Source organism: Corvus cornix, chromosome 1 (assembly GCF_000738735.6).
Source record: "Corvus cornix cornix isolate S_Up_H32 chromosome 1, ASM73873v5, whole genome shotgun sequence".
Taxonomy (NCBI): Eukaryota; Metazoa; Chordata; class Aves; order Passeriformes; family Corvidae; genus Corvus; species Corvus cornix.
Genome location: NC_046332.1, coordinates 84,457,831 through 84,472,851, shown reverse-complemented (window position 1 = coordinate 84,472,851; position 15,021 = coordinate 84,457,831). Strand labels below are relative to the sequence as shown.

The 15,021-nt window shown below is 45.4% G+C and overlaps 1 protein-coding gene across 3 annotated transcripts; it reads left to right on the top strand.

Annotated features, from left to right (window-relative positions):
* The first annotated feature begins 60 nt into the window (after positions 1-60).
* On the top strand, positions 61-14,624 carry LOC104686023 (regucalcin-like). Of its 3 annotated transcripts, none has more exons than XM_019282826.3 (7): positions 61-2,393; positions 8,341-8,509; positions 8,971-9,153; positions 10,365-10,580; positions 12,046-12,177; positions 12,797-12,951; positions 14,166-14,624. In XM_019282826.3, exons 2-7 carry the CDS (start codon positions 8,344-8,346, stop codon positions 14,214-14,216), a joined length of 903 nt encoding a protein of 300 aa, XP_019138371.1. In that variant the 5' UTR covers positions 61-2,393; positions 8,341-8,343; the 3' UTR covers positions 14,217-14,624. The 3 variants fall into 3 exon arrangements, with proteins under 3 accessions (XP_019138371.1, XP_019138372.1, XP_019138373.1); XM_019282827.3 differs by lacking the exon at positions 61-2,393 and adding an exon at positions 3,695-5,065; XM_019282828.3 differs by lacking the exon at positions 61-2,393 and adding an exon at positions 5,332-7,560.
* Positions 14,625-15,021: the final 397 nt, after the last annotated feature.

Below are 15,021 nucleotides of genomic sequence, written 5' to 3'. Positions count from 1 at the left end.
TGATTAAACTGCTTGTACTGTCTCTTTTACATATTTTTGAAGTTCCTCATAAAACGCCATTTGGTGGTCTTACCACTGTTTTAACTGTAACTTCGTTTGTCCTATGATGTTCTCAACAACTGAAACATTAATACCTCTCACTGTGCACCTGCAGCTTCCTTCTAACAGGTCTCGGCTGTGGCTGTGCTTAAATTAACTCTGGCTGGAGCTGATCACCCTCTCTCCCCCGTGCATGCTACCATGTTGCTCATTTTGTTGAATATAAACACAGATTTTTGGAATCAAGAACTGTATCTTTTTCCATCATTTGAAGATCCCCTGTTCTGGGGACATCCATGATGACAGGAAAACATCAGGCATTCTTGACCATTTGTACATAAAGCACCACCTGCACATACCTTCTCCTGAACCAACCTCTCCCAGAGGACAGAGAGGCAAGGCAGCCCACATGCCCAAATAGACACTGCTTTTACAAATGTGGAGGAAAGGGAAGTTCCATTGTGATTTCTTCACACTACCTGTTGTAAATGAAAAACTTACTCCCTGGATTGCATTTTGCAGTCCAGTGAGAGGTCTGGTAACTTTATGCCTGTATGTGCTGCAACAACTGTGATGTATCTCAGTTGGATTTTAAACTGCGGATTTTTGCTCTTGGAATGTTACATGTTCCCATGTTAGTGTACCTCCATCTGCAGGTGGAACAGCTGTCTGTTCCCACCCTGCTGTGTGAGGGTAACCCACCAAGTGACTGCCAAGCGAGCCTGTGGCAGTGCATTTTCTCTCCAGGTAGCTCCAAGAATCAGCACGTAATGGTTTGCCATCTTTGCAGGCCTGTGGAGTTAGTTTCTGATGGATCATCTTGTGTCAGCCGTGCACTCGAGTGCGCAGTGGGTGACTCAGCTGCCCACTGAGGCCTCGGTGCTGCTTTGATCCTAGGGTTCAAAGATTATTGTGTGCAAGTTACTGTTTCCCCTCTTTTAATCATGCAGGGGTCTGTCTTGGCAGCTGGAAAAAAAAGGAGATTTAAGCAGCCCCACTTCAGTGTGGATGAGCATGAGGCAGTGAAGGAAGCTGGGCCTTGTTCTTTGTGGAACGTCTATATCCTTCATTTACTTTGTGCTACAAGGCAATCTCAAACACAGTATTGAGAAAGCTTGAGTTGAGGTAGATGATGAATGTGGCAAGTTCAGGGCTCTGATCTCACTAAAGTCACAAATCTGGTGATACCCGCAGCTCAGGAACCGTGCTGTTGGGCTGCTGTGGTTGATTGCTAATGGAGATCCAGAGATGCAGCAGAAAATAAGTGGGCGTAAACACAGATAAGCTCCCTCTGCCATCACTGTTGAGGTTTTGTACTGTCCTCACCCTCATACCACCACAATGGCAGTAGGGTGATTGCCAGCACAACACAAAATACCAAACTGATCTTTTTTATCTTGCTGCATTAGAAAAGTAAGAGCAATAGCTTGTACAGGCATGAAAAATCAGGTCAGAGATTAGTTTATCACAGCTGGCCAGGAGGCACCCATGAGACGCAGGGAGGACATGGCTGCTGGAGCCCCTCTTCCTCCATGCTGTGCATGGGTGGCACTGGGCAAAGGTCTGAATAATGTATTTCTTTGTGCTTGTGAGTGTGGGAGCAGAGGCAGGTAAAATAAGCTGCTGCAGACATTTTACAAATGAATGCCACCTCCCCCTTCTGTAAAAGCATCTGCTCGGCTTTGCTACACAGGTTTCATGGGCTTCACATGAGCAGGAAGAGCCAAGTCTGCCAGGAGAGTTGCATTTTTAATGTTGCCGAAATGCCCTGGGAGCGCGTCTCTGCGCAGCCTCCAGTGCAGAGGCTGTAGCTGCTTCCCGCGCCCCAGCCCCGAGGAGCCCAAACTGGTGCTGCCGGCATATTTTGACTCGAGTCCCATGACAGAGCACTGGATCTGGCAAACTGGAGCTGAGCCGTTGCCGGTTCCCTCAATTAGGAAGGCTTCCTGACTTTTGTTTAATCCCTCGCTTATTAATGGCGCTCACCTCTTTGATCAAAGACCAGCACTGATTTCAATTAGGGTTGAGCAAGAACCCAGTGACAGGAAAGGCTGTATCAGGAGGAGCAGCTGCTGTGCCCTGAAGGGTTTCTTCACCCTCATGACCAAAATCTATAGTCATAGGTGAAGCGTAGTTATTCCAAACCAAGCTGGAGAAAGCTCTTGTAATCCTTTGCTGGCAAAATAGCTCTGCTGAAATAAAAGCAGGCGGCACTGACTGCTTGGGGAGCTCCAGTTCTTCCCATCTCGAGCACAGGGGAGGGACCAGGCCCTTCCTACAAAAGGGCGAAACCCGAAAAGATAAGCCTTTTGGCTTCACTTTTGGACAACACTGTCGAGTGTGATATCGCTGGGGTGAGTAGCTATGCCTGTATCTGCCCGGGGTTTTTAATACCTGTGTCTTCGTTAACTCTAACCATGCCTGTTGTCATCTCCAAGACGGAGACAGTGGCAGAGGTGCATAAAAACTTGAAGAAATCAGGACAACCAAATAACAGGCAAAGTTGAATTTCTAGCGCAATGAATGACGGGATGGAGCCTCAAGGGGAATAAGTAACGCAAGTATATTTTGGGGACTTGTGGGGGAAAAAGTGAAGCGATGGATTTACTAAATATTTGCAAAGCCACAGGGGCAAATTCCCAGCTATTGTCTGAGCACATGCCTGTGGGGAACAGAAGACAAGTACAATTATTTAAATACAACATTATATCGTGCAATAATGCCTTGATACTCTCCTGACTACTCTATGTTGATAAAAACTAGGGACTATAAAAAGAATTGGTAAGAGTTGCATCAGAGGATACCAAAGCAATGGGAAAGGAGAGAGGAAGCCACACCAGAAGGAGACAGGATGGTTGGGTGTCAACCAGAGGTACAGGGGTGCGTGGCTGCCTTTGGCCAACTTCACCAGAAACTTCTGCTTTGCAACCCAGCAACATTAGAAACAAACAAAGTGCATGGCAAGGCCAGGCTCTTTATGTTGTGGAAACAATTAAAAGAATAGCTGCCTGGCTAGCAAATACATGCACCTGCTACTGCAGAGTTGCACCATTCAACAACACCCACAAAACCTCCTAAAGTCGGTCTCTTCCTAAAGTGACCGACTTCTGGAAAGGCAGACATGGGGGATGTTGAAATGGCAGGGTGGAAGATGTGATACTTGTGTTGGTAGCCTAGAAGTGGTCAGGGTAGGAATAAGAGATGGTACCAAATGTGGCAGGGGCATCCTCAGAGCATTTGCAGCCACCTGAATAAATTAGAGAGACGTGTTCTGGTATAATTTTCCCAGCTGCTGTCCTTCCTATGCCGCTGGTGATCCAGCATCCAAGCTGCTCACCCAGAAAGATGTATGTTTGGTGTTTCCAGTTGCGGCAAGGTGAATTCTTTGTCCCTCTGCCTGGCTTGGTTTTACTTTGCTGCAGCCTGTGGTGAGGAAGTCAATCAAGTCACCAGAAGAGAAGAGCTGTCTGTAAAATGTGGTTTTCTCCTCCAAAATCCATTTAGAGAAAATGCTTTGGGAAATATTTTGCAGAAAAAAGGATAACTTACATATTTCACTCATTTTTCTTTTCAATTGAAAATTAGTTTTCAGTGAAAATTATCATAACCCAGAATTTTCTTTTTGAGTATGTCTTCCAGCTGAAAATGCTGTGAAAAAAAAAAAAAAAGCATATTGTTCTACTTGAATGTCCCTTCAAAGTTATCATCTAGGTTAAAAGAAGGAAAGCAGAGAGTAATGTGATAATTTCTCTGAGAGCAAGCAGAGACTGGGTGTTTGTGCTCAGATGGGATGGAGCCACTGGAGGCCAAGGAAGTCTGAGAAGGTTCCTCAAGGCACCCAGAATCACTTTGCTTGTAATACAGTGATTTTAGAAGGAGTTTGACTTGGAAATATTACTGGCTTTTTCCCTAGAAATGTTTGAATTTGTCTCTGTCTTAGGACTGTAATTTTTTAATCTCTGAATGCGGATTGATGGCGACTATGATAGGATAATACGTCTATCCTGTCTACTTGCTTATCAGGGAAACATGTTCATCCTGTGAATCATTTGAACATCAAATTAAAAAGTTCATCAAAATCTTTCATGAGTAAAGAAATGCATTGTTCCTGCATGCTGGATTGGGGCTGATTCTTCCCAAGTGGCTTCTGCCCTCACTGAGTGTGGCCCTGTCACCAAAACTCTGGTGATTGCTCTGGCTCACTGCCTGGCTTGGACTCTGTCCCCATGGCAAGCCTGCCTTGTCCCCACCTTTCTGGCCCTGCCATCTCCTACCTCTGCTGAGCAGGGCTGGGTGGGAGAAGCACTTGGCATCTTCCACTTTGCCTCCCACAGACAACAAAAAGAAGGCAAATGCCAAAGAAAGGAGAAAATAAAAGCCAGGCAAGACATCGCCATCCTGCAGCATCCATGGCAATTGCTGAGACTTCCTGGCAAAAGTCCTTCCCTGTGTGTGCTACAGGCAGCAGCTTGGAGCTCTTTGCCAAAGTGGGATCAGGCTTTGCATGCTTGAGGTGAGGAGCCTTGTGACTTCACACACAAGAAGGTTGTGGCACAGCTGGGAGTAGGAGCCAAGTCTTAATGATGATAATAAGCCTTAATCACAACAATATTTTTTTCCTTATCAGAGTACTACAGAACCCTACCCTGCCTCTTTCATTAACCTTCCCTTTTTGACACCCCATATTTGGGAAGACTGGGCTAACCCTTGGGGCGACCGAATGGTGTAACGCCTCAGTTTCCCTCTCGCTCTCTCCTGACATGAGCAAAATACTGAGCAAGGATTTTTCTCTATCCCATGTCCTGCTGCTGGCACTGCAAACCAGACTATTCAGAAAGGCTTTGGTCCCTACCTCATCATTCATGTGACTGCTGACTGAATACAAAATGTAAAAGGTTACCTGCTCCATGCAGATAACATCAACTGGTGCACATTTTTAACCGTCGCTGAAAACAGCAGCCAGTTTCATAGGACCAGTGCTGGAAAAGAGTCACCAACCCAGGTCTTGCAATATTTTCCTCAGCAGGTGCGTTGATGTGATGAACTGCAGAGTTTCGCATAGGTGTCCTCCAGCTTGGTAAAAATATTCAGCTGTTTGACTGAGGGGAAAAGGGTTCTTAAAGTTGGTTTATGCAGATGGTTTCCTGACTGTACATTAAAAGTTTTAGCTGTCTGCCTGCTTATTCAAAGGTTCAGCTTGACATCAAAAATGAAATGATGTGTGTTTGCATGGGAGGGAGAGAGGGAGGGAAACAGCAAAAAAACTTTTAAGGCCAGTCATTCATTTGTATTTTACCTGTATCTTTTTAGGGGTACTGAAATGATCAACTTTTGTCCAGATCATTTGAAAAGGGATGTGGACTGAGGTCTACAAAGGCTGTTTTCAAACAGCTACCAGAGAGAGGGTTTAGTTTCCAGAGCAGACAGGATGTTTTTACATTAGTTTTTTATTCCTAACAGGAATTTTTTCTTATGGTCTCCAAATTCTGGTAACTTTTACCAGTTAAACAGTTTAACTTGGAAAATGTTTCAGTGACACCTGTCCATCCCGTAGTCTCCATAAGGGGTTTAGGCATGAGTCCAGGAGGCTGCAAAGCCAACAAAAGTTTGAAAGAGGATATAGGCAGGGTGAATGTGATGATGTTTTTTTTCCAGGGATTTCGTTTTGGGAGACTACAAAAGGATTTGGTGATTTTTGCTTGGAATTTCTCTTGTCTTTCCTTGCACACCCATCTCTGATGGGTCAGTGCTGTACCAAGCAGGGTACGAGGTGCCACGGATAAAGGTTCCAGGTGGCAGGATGGCTGGGGACTGATTATGCTGGGGTATTTTGAACGAGGTTTTTTTGGGGTCATTTCCTCATTTTTCTCTCTGAGATACTGTATTTGGTGAAACGCTACTGCTGCATAGTTCCACGGGGTGTCAGCAGGGAGGGCATGGCAGGAGGTGGCTCATTGAGCAGAGTGGGGACATGGTCTGGACAGGACGAGGGCTGAGTCCCTCCCAGCTTGTGTGGACTCTTTTGGAGGGTAGTGCTGCCACTTAGGGTTGGATGGTCCTTCCTGTTAAAAGCCTCCATTTTCAGCTGCTTGTAAAGATTAGTGAAACCTCAGCTAGCAAAACACAGACATTCTCTTCTAATTGCCCTCTTCTTAAAAACAGGGAGGGGTGATGATGATTTGAGCCAAAATATTCATCAGTATGAAAACTTCCACAGCTGGAGTGATACACAGGAGTTATTTCTTTGGCAGAGGGGATGGATGCTGAGGCTGAATGTGCAGTCAGGGAAGGCAGATATGCACTGAGGGTCCACGGGACAGGGCAGGTCTCTGCAGCATCCCTGGGGGGACAGGAGAGGGGAAGCAGGCAGCTGATGCAGGCAGGATGGTTTCTCCCCTGCCTGTGCCTTGCAAAACAGCTGGCAGTAGTGTGATTGTGTACTCCTCATATGGCATGTGGGGTGTGTCTGTGAATCGGTATTTCACCGTGGCTTATCTGCCAGGCCCCTGTTTTGGTGTGGGCCAAGCTGGACAAGGGGGGTGTAAATGAAATGGAAAAGAAAGGTTTAATAAGGCTCGGTTGGGTCAAGAAGCAGATGGCAAGACAAATATGCACTGGCTACTGCAGATCTGGAGGCTTTCTGCCTCTGGAGTCTTTCTGCCTCTGCAGGGACCTCACTGCTGCCGAGCTGCTGCCGAACTCTTGTTTTCCCACAGGGATGAGAACAGCTCTGTGCTTTCCAGACCATGATACAATAAAGTCAGCATTGTGTCTCCAAGCCTCGGGTCCCACATATGGCAGCCACATGACACAAAGCTTTAACCTAAGAGAAACTCACTCCTTCAGCTCAAGCATTGTTTAATAGGTTTTTGGAGGTTAAAACTTGGCATCTTGCTGTGTATCCTCATTTATACTTTAGACTGATGCTGTTTGTCTGTGTGGAGCAGCTTGCTGCCCATCCTCTTGTGGCCAGTGTTTTTTGGAAGGGAGAAGGATCTATTCGATAGCTGGGTGGTATGAATCTTACCTTGGCACTATGACTCACTGCAGGAAAGATCCCATGTCCCTCAGCCCTGGCGTTTCCACTCACAGTGATCGACTGGCTCTTACCACATACTTTGAAGTGCATTAATGCTAATTAATTATCTGGAAACCTTATCGACAGCTCACCTACTAGGAAACAATACCCACTTGAAGACAGTAATCCCTAGGATTGATGTTATGTCAGGGATTGGCTGCCTCCCAAGAATTATCTTCCAATCTGTGGAAAAAATGTGCTGAGGCCAGTGGGTGCAGCAGTGGAGGCGGCTCTATTAGGGGTGACTGAGGCAGTGAGTGGGCCTCTTTCTTTTGTAAGAGCTGAATGACGGAGATTATTGTTCACATCCCACCCCTCAGCAAGGTCAGGGCAGGCCCAGGATCCATGTTTTGGAGGACATCAGTGGGCTCTGGACACAAACCTGATGGATTGTGCACCCTATGTGGGTGTCAGTCAGTTGTGGCTGATTGACTGATGTCCCTGTGAGTACCCTGCTGCAATGGGGATGGGGTAGCCAGGGTATGAACAACTCCTGGCAGAAGCAGGCATATGGAATGGGAGCTTCACTTGGCCCCCCAAGCAACAACTGGGGCAATTGCATCCCACAGCCTGGCATTGGGCAAAATTTGGAGTGTGCAGCAGGGGTTGGAGATGAAGCTGGGGCAGTGAGGGGGCTGATGAAGAGGAAATGCTTGGAGGGAAAACAAAGCAGTAGAATTTCAAAGGCAGGAGCTTTCCTCAGTGTTTGCATATTCTCACTGACTCGGTGTGGGAATTTGTACTTGTGCAGCGGCCTCTGTGGCAAGTAGTCGGTGCTGTGGGTGCATAAGCATCTTCCTATAGAGGAAGTCAATGCACCTGTGGTGATAGGTCAGAGCCTTGTTTTTCCACAAAAAGATTTCTGACTGATTGGTGCTGCTGCCTACTGATCCCTCCCTGTGGTCTGGGGGACCCTTAGGATCACTGATCCCCAGACAACAGCTCGGTTCCAGCTCAGGGCCATAACCCCAGCACTCCTGTGCCTGGAACCAGGTGCCTCATCAGCAGCTGTGGTTTAGGAAAGTTTTGCTAAGGAGAAGCTTTGGTGCCTTGAGCTCATTGTAGCCATGAGAACATGGAAATGTCATAGGAACCTCCTAAATTACTCTGTCATGTGAGATTTGGAGTGCTTTGCCATTTACAAACTCTGCTTTTAAACATTGTAGCCATAAAAAAATCCACACCAGGGCTTCTAATTACATCCATTATTAACTTCTCCTCAGATCATGTCTTCCTCCATCAAAATCGAGTCTGTTGTGAAGGAGAAGAACCGGATGGGAGAGTGCCCAGTCTGGGAAGAAAGGGAGAATGCACTTGTCTATGTAGACATCAACTCGCAGAAAGTTTGCCGCTGGAGCCCAGTCACCAATGAGGTGCAGAGTGTGTCTGTGGGTAAGAGTCTGTACTCACTGCTTCATCCTGGGAGTCTTCTCTGTCTCTCCCATCCCTCCCTCCTGGTAGGAGTCCTGCAGGTTGGTGGTCTCTCTTACTTTCCATGGGACCACACACCTTGTTTTCCCATAATGTGGTGCTGAGCACAGTGTGGCCTAAGCCAGCTGAGCAGAGAGGACCATGCACATGTTGCCCCAACAAGCCTAAATGGGAATGCACTTTTCATTTGGGACCTGCAGAGGAAAAGGTATAGCACTAATGGCTGTGCTGTTCTAGCAGATGGAAAAGTCCATGGAACACAGAGCCAGAGAGATGTGCTAACAATCCCAGGGAAGAAGGATCTTGGCATCAGCTCAGCCTTTCCCTGTCAGGGATGTCCCAGTCAAGCCCAGATGCCCTCTGTGAGGGCTGAGTGATGACCCCAGAGCTCCCCTTCATCTTCAGCTCTCTCTCACCCACAGATGCCCGTGTCGGCTCAGTGGCACTGCGGCAGTGTGGGGGCTATGTCATCGCCCTGGGGACCAGGTTTGCCTTCCTGGACTGGGACACCCAGGCAGTCACCACCATCCTCGAGCTCGAGCAAGATAAACCCAACAACAGGTTCAATGATGGGAAAGTGGATCCAAAGGGGAGGTTTTTTGCTGGTAAGTTCCTGGCAGAAATTTCCCCCGGAGCAAAGGGAAACTAATTACAGTGTATTTTATATAAGGCATTTTATTCTCTGTCTTGTGAACGCTCTGCTTGCTTATTGCCCAGTGGAGGAGGACAGGAGACTTCACATCCTCTGACCTAGATGAGGACAGATGCTGTTGACAAGGGCCATCTGACAGGAAGGCTCTCCTACTTGGTGGATGGTGTTTTTCAAACAACTGCCTCCATGGAAGATGAAAAGCCAGTGAGGGGCTCATAGAGGTGGGAATTTTTCTGGAGATGTAGAGAAGGACGCAGTTTCTAGAGCAGAATATGAACTGCAGCTTGCACCTTTTACATGCAGCCTCTCTTGGTTAGCCTGTGGAAAACAAGGGAGATCCTCAGCCTCCTGAAGGCAAGAAGGAAGGAGGTTTAGGTTGTGTATTATGTAAAAGGTCTTCACCCGCAGGATAGTCAGGCCCTGGAACAGTAATGGCACCAAGCCTGACAGAGTTCAAGAACAGTTTGGACAACGCTCTCAGGCACATGGTGTGCACCTGTATTTTAAAGCCATGGCCCATTTAAATCATGAAAGTAGCCTACAAAGACCAACAACAAAACCAGCATATGATGCCTGCCTGCATCTTGGCTTTCGCTGTAAGCAAAACCTCAACCCCCTGGCATGTCCTGGTGGTCCTTTGGGTCTTTGATGTCTATGACTTAAACCTCGTGGCAATGCAGAGACATCCTTTCATTGGCCAGGATCAGCTCTCTGGGAGGCAGCTGCTCCTGATCTGCTCCTTTTCCTCTTTCGCATCAATCTGACAGGACCTATTAGTCCCTTTCATCATAGAATTGTAGAATTGTAGAATCATAGAATGGTTTGGGTTGAAAGGGACCTTAAATATGATCTGGTTCCAACCCCCCTGCCATGGGCAGAGACACCTTTCACTGGACCAGGTTGCTCAAAGCCCCATCCAACCTGGCCTTGAACACTTCCAAGCATGGGACATCCACAACCTCTCTGGGCAACCTGTTCCTGTGCCTCACCACACTCACAGCAAAGAATTTTTCCTAAAAATCTCTTCTTTTTAGGAAGAAAAGAAAAAAACCCACAATCCTGTGATTCTCCTTAGGACCTCTTGGTAACACTTAGAGAAGGTTTTTGATCCAACATGAGGAGCAAGCTTCTACTTTCTAACCAGTGCTCCCACTTCCATTTCAGGTACGATGGCTGAAGAGACGGCACCAGGGGTCCGAGCGAGGCGGCAAGGAGCTCTTTATACCCTCTTCCCTGACCATTCAGTAATAAAACAGTTAGACCAGTTGGACATCTCCAATGGTCTGGACTGGTCCCTGGACCACAGGACCTTCTTTCACATCGACAGCCTGTCATATGCTGTCCATGCCTTCAGCTATGACATGCACACTGGAAAGATCGGTACTCGTGCTTTTAAATTCGGTGACAAGTAGTGCTACTGCTCTGCCTGCAGCAGGACCTGGGCCTGTGAGATGCAGTGATTTATTTGACAGATCTCATATTTTCTGGTTACAGCTTGTCAGCAGGCTGATTGTGATATTTCTCAATTTAGTTACTCACCAGGTGTATTTGGTGAACAAACTTGACAGTCTTTCAGCTTACTTACATCTAGAGAGATGGCTCAGACCTATTCAAGGAGTTGCAGGGAAGAAGCCATTTACACTGCAGAATGAGAAAGAGCTTTTAGGATGCTATTTATTCTTGAGTGCCATCTACTGGAGTTACTTTGATTGTACTAGCTCCATAAATACAAGTGGAGAACGTGCTTGTGTATGTATCACAGAAAGGTATTTGAAGGATCAAGCTGTCATTATGATGTAGGTTTCCCAACCAAGTTTCTGAAATTGAGATGTTTTAAAATCTAACTTAAATTCATTTTATGGATAAACATTTTTTATTATATCTGCAAGAAAGAAAATTTAAGTGTAAGCAAAATGGATATAATCTCATTTCAAAACTTTTTGAAATATTTTCATGCTGTATCAGCCTTATATGCTTCACAGGAATTTAAATGGCTCAACTGCCTTTGTACTTTAAAGAGTGCAAGCTTTGGGTAATCACAGATAAAAATCGCACAAATTAATTACATTCACTCAGATTTCATTTTGTTGAGAACATCTATTTCTACAGATTTTAGGATATGAGGTTTCTAAAGATGATATAATGCAACTTTTTCCCCTGAAAATATAAAAAAGTAATATGTTTGAGCTTCCTAGGCTTGGCTTTATGCTCACAACTGTCTCTTCCTTGGGTAGTGTAATGGCCAGAAGGTGCTGGGTGGGTCAGAGCAGGTGGTCCACGGCCCGTGGACCCTGCTCCATGGACCATACGTGCCCACCAACACATCTGCACTGTGTCCTAGACCATGAGCAGTTGGTGTCCAGGCTTAATCAAAACTGGTAGCTTGGATGGCCATTAAAAAGTAAAGTTTTTGATCTTTAGCTGGGAGAGATTGCTTATCACCGATGTTTAAACCCAGGTGATTATTTATGTGACATATACAGGCTGCCATGACCAATGAAAGTCCAGGAAAAGTTACTGCACTTGCAGCAGTTGTGTTATGGCAGGCAGCAGGTGGGTTAACAAGAGAGATGGGGGCATTTTGTTCTCTTCTCTTGGTAGAATAACAGGAGCACTAATTCGGTACAATCCCAGACACAAATGGCAGTGCTGGGGACTTGTCTCAGCCAGGCTGAATCAGGCTTTTAACACATTTAAAATACGTATGTTATGTACATTTTGCAGCATGTCTTTCTCCCAGAAAATGAATGTAGATGTTTGCAAGAGCATGGAAGATGTTAGACTGGGAACTGATACAGAATGGGTAGCAGCCCACATAACATCAGCTTTGTAACTCTTCCTGCAGCCTGCCCCAAACTTTTGTACCATTTGGAAAAGGAGGAGCAAATGCCAGACGGGATGTGCATAGATGCGGAAGGGAAGCTCTGGGTGGCCTGTATTGACGGCGGCAGAGTCATTCGCATAGACCCAGAGACAGGTGAGACCTCCACCAGTTTGTGCATACAAACCTGAGGGGAATGGCAGCAGGAAGAACAGTTTGAAAGTGATATAAGAAGGCGAAATTTGTTGCCCACTTCTGCCCCATGGGTTGCCAAGACCGTTGCTGGTTCAGGCTCTGGTCATGTAAAGAGTGCAGCTCCCTGGGCTGCCTCCCAGTGTCAGGTACCCCTGCTTCCACTGTTTGCTGATGAACTGCACACTCTTCTTAATAATACCACTACCAAAAAACCCACACCAAAAATACTGCATATAAATTTTCTCAGTGTTGAAATGTTTAACTGGGAAATGCTTTAAGGAAAAACATCCATCCCAGGTCAGGTGTCCCTGCCCTCTTGGCCTCACACACTGTACTGCTTCATTTGGAGAAAAGGAAATGAAGCTTCGCAGATGCAGGGGAGTGGCTGAAAAATAGTTAGGGATGAGTTAGATGAAATAATTTGATTTCCCCACAAACTGTCCTTCAGGATATGGTCTGTCTGAAGGTGAGGTGCCTTCTGAGTAAATGTCACATCTGTGCCATGTGCACTAATAGTACATTCATAATTACATGCTTCCTAGAAAATGAACATTAGAAAACACTTGCACATTTTTCCTAGGAAAAAGAATCCAAACTGTGAGGCTGCCTACTCCGAGGATCACCTCTTGCTGCTTCGGTGGAAAAGACTACTCAGAAATGTATGTGACTTCTGCATATGATGGACTGGACGAGGCCACCTTAGCCAAGGAACCTCACGCAGGAGAGATTTTCAAGGTGAGCAGATTTTTTTCTTTCCTCCTGTACATCAGACCTGCCAAGTCTCATGTTCTGAGAGTGAGGTGGCCCTGGCTGCCCTTGCTCATCCCATTCGCCTCATGAACTGCTCCAGGTGCGTTGCTTGTCCCCCAGCCAGGCACAGCTGCTTTTGCAGAGCTGCTCATGCACTTGGAAGGAAGATTTGGAGAAATACAAGTAATAGTGTTGTTAGCTGGGTTGGCCAGCTTGGCTGGTCAGGATCTGAAGGCAGTCAGTGGGTATGGATCTGCCATACAGATAGCATATTCTGTAATATACTGTAAGGAATTGCTTTTATCTCTTAATATACTTCCATCACTTTTGGAAATTTCATTCTCTTACTTCTCAGTTTTTAATTGTGCCAGGAAATCTAAAGGTTTACAGAACATATTTCTCCTGTAAAGATTAAATGCTTAAATTCACCAGGGCAAAATTTTGCATCTCAATCTGAAAACTTCTGGGATTTTTTTTGGTCTGTTAAAAATGACTGCTACTTTTTGAGAAACATTTTTGTCCAGGGCTATTGAATCTGAAACTTGTTTCTCTCTTCATTCTTTTTTCCACTCCATTAGCAAAAAGCACATCACATAAAATGCCGTTCTTACTCAGCAATTGCCATCAACCCAAACCAAACTCTTTTATCTGTTTGGCAACAGGATGAAGATGTTACAGGAGGGATGGAGATCTATTCTAGGATCTGGGACACTCCAGTTGAAAGCTGTGCTTAGAGCAGATTTCTCATGGCTGAGACCTGATATATTGCTCAAGCAGTATAGTTTAGAAGCCCACAGGAGGATTAAATGAGTGTTGTCTTTTTTGGTTTTGTTCTTGAGTTCTCCAGTCCCACAAGGGAATTGGTATTTTCCAAATTCACATTTGTCTTGCATAGACAAAGCATGTTAAAAATTACTATGAGTCATTTTGAAGATAAGGACTACATGTAAGGGCCACAGATAACATTTAAATTAGCAAAATTATTTAGTGGTGCAAGATAATCTTAGTGATTTTAATGAGTTTGAAAGAACTCCAAGTAATGACTCTTTCTGGGCTCCTCTTGAAGCAGGGGACTCTCCACATAGGAGTCTGTTGCTATGATACTTGTTCTACAATGTTTGAATGTTTTCATTATATGCAGTTGGAGATTTATCTGTTTTCTTTCTCTTATCTTTTAATTTTTAATTTTTTTTAAACAGATAACAGGCCTGGGTGTGAAAGGGATCCCACAGAATCTCTATGCTGCTTGAACCTTGACACTAAACAGCAAAGAAGAAATGCTTCCATCTTGCAGCAGCTCTGACTAGGAGAAGTCAAATGAACTACAGAATTTGTTTGTGTGAGGATTTCTAAGCCCACATTTGTGAGTGTGCATGTTTGGAGTTGAAGATATTTCTTCTTCTGTGGGCCTATGGCTTGCTGCAATAGGTTAGAGAGGTAAAGTTAATCTGTGTTACACCTTGATAGCTTTTGTGACTTACCCTAAACCTCTTAGAGCTCAAGTGTAGTTTTGTTGAACTTTCTGATGACCAGCTCTGGAATTTCAAGTCTGTGCAGTTCCCAAAGCAGAATCTGACTCCTCATGTTACAGTGATATACCAGCAATGATACAGCAGATTCAGCAGATTTTAATAAACATTTTAAAAGTGGTGCCTTGAGCTGGACTGTTCCTCTGCTGTGGGACTCCCCCGAGGTGTTTTTTTTTTTTTTTTTTTTTTTTGATGATCAGACCTATTTGTAGTATCCAGGTTCCATTTTTACATCCTCATTAGCCTTTTTCCAGGCTGTCCTGTCTTTAGGACACCACTTAGGCTGCTGAAAATAAACTATGCAACTATACTTAAAAAAATGCTTACAGATGTTTTGTCTCTGCATTCAGATGTTACCATGAAAATGCTGACTGGCCACACACAGTCAGTGCACACACAGGCTGAGAACCACCAGGACGGCCCGGGCTACCAAACACGGATGCTCGGTGGAGTTGTCCTCTCAGGGGCGACATTTACACCCACACACACAGACTTCCCTTTGCTTTACACGTCTCTTAATGTGCGC

Coding starts and splice junctions, on each gene's coding strand:
- LOC104686023 (XM_019282826.3), top strand. CDS start 8,344: ATGTCTTCCTCCATCAAAATCGAGTCTGTTGTGAAGGAGAAGAACCGG. Junction 8,510..8,970: donor GGTGCAGAGTGTGTCTGTGG/GTAAGAGTCTGT, acceptor TCTCACCCACAG/ATGCCCGTGTCGGCTCAGTG. Junction 12,952..14,165: donor ACGCAGGAGAGATTTTCAAG/GTGAGCAGATTT, acceptor TTTTTTAAACAG/ATAACAGGCCTGGGTGTGAA.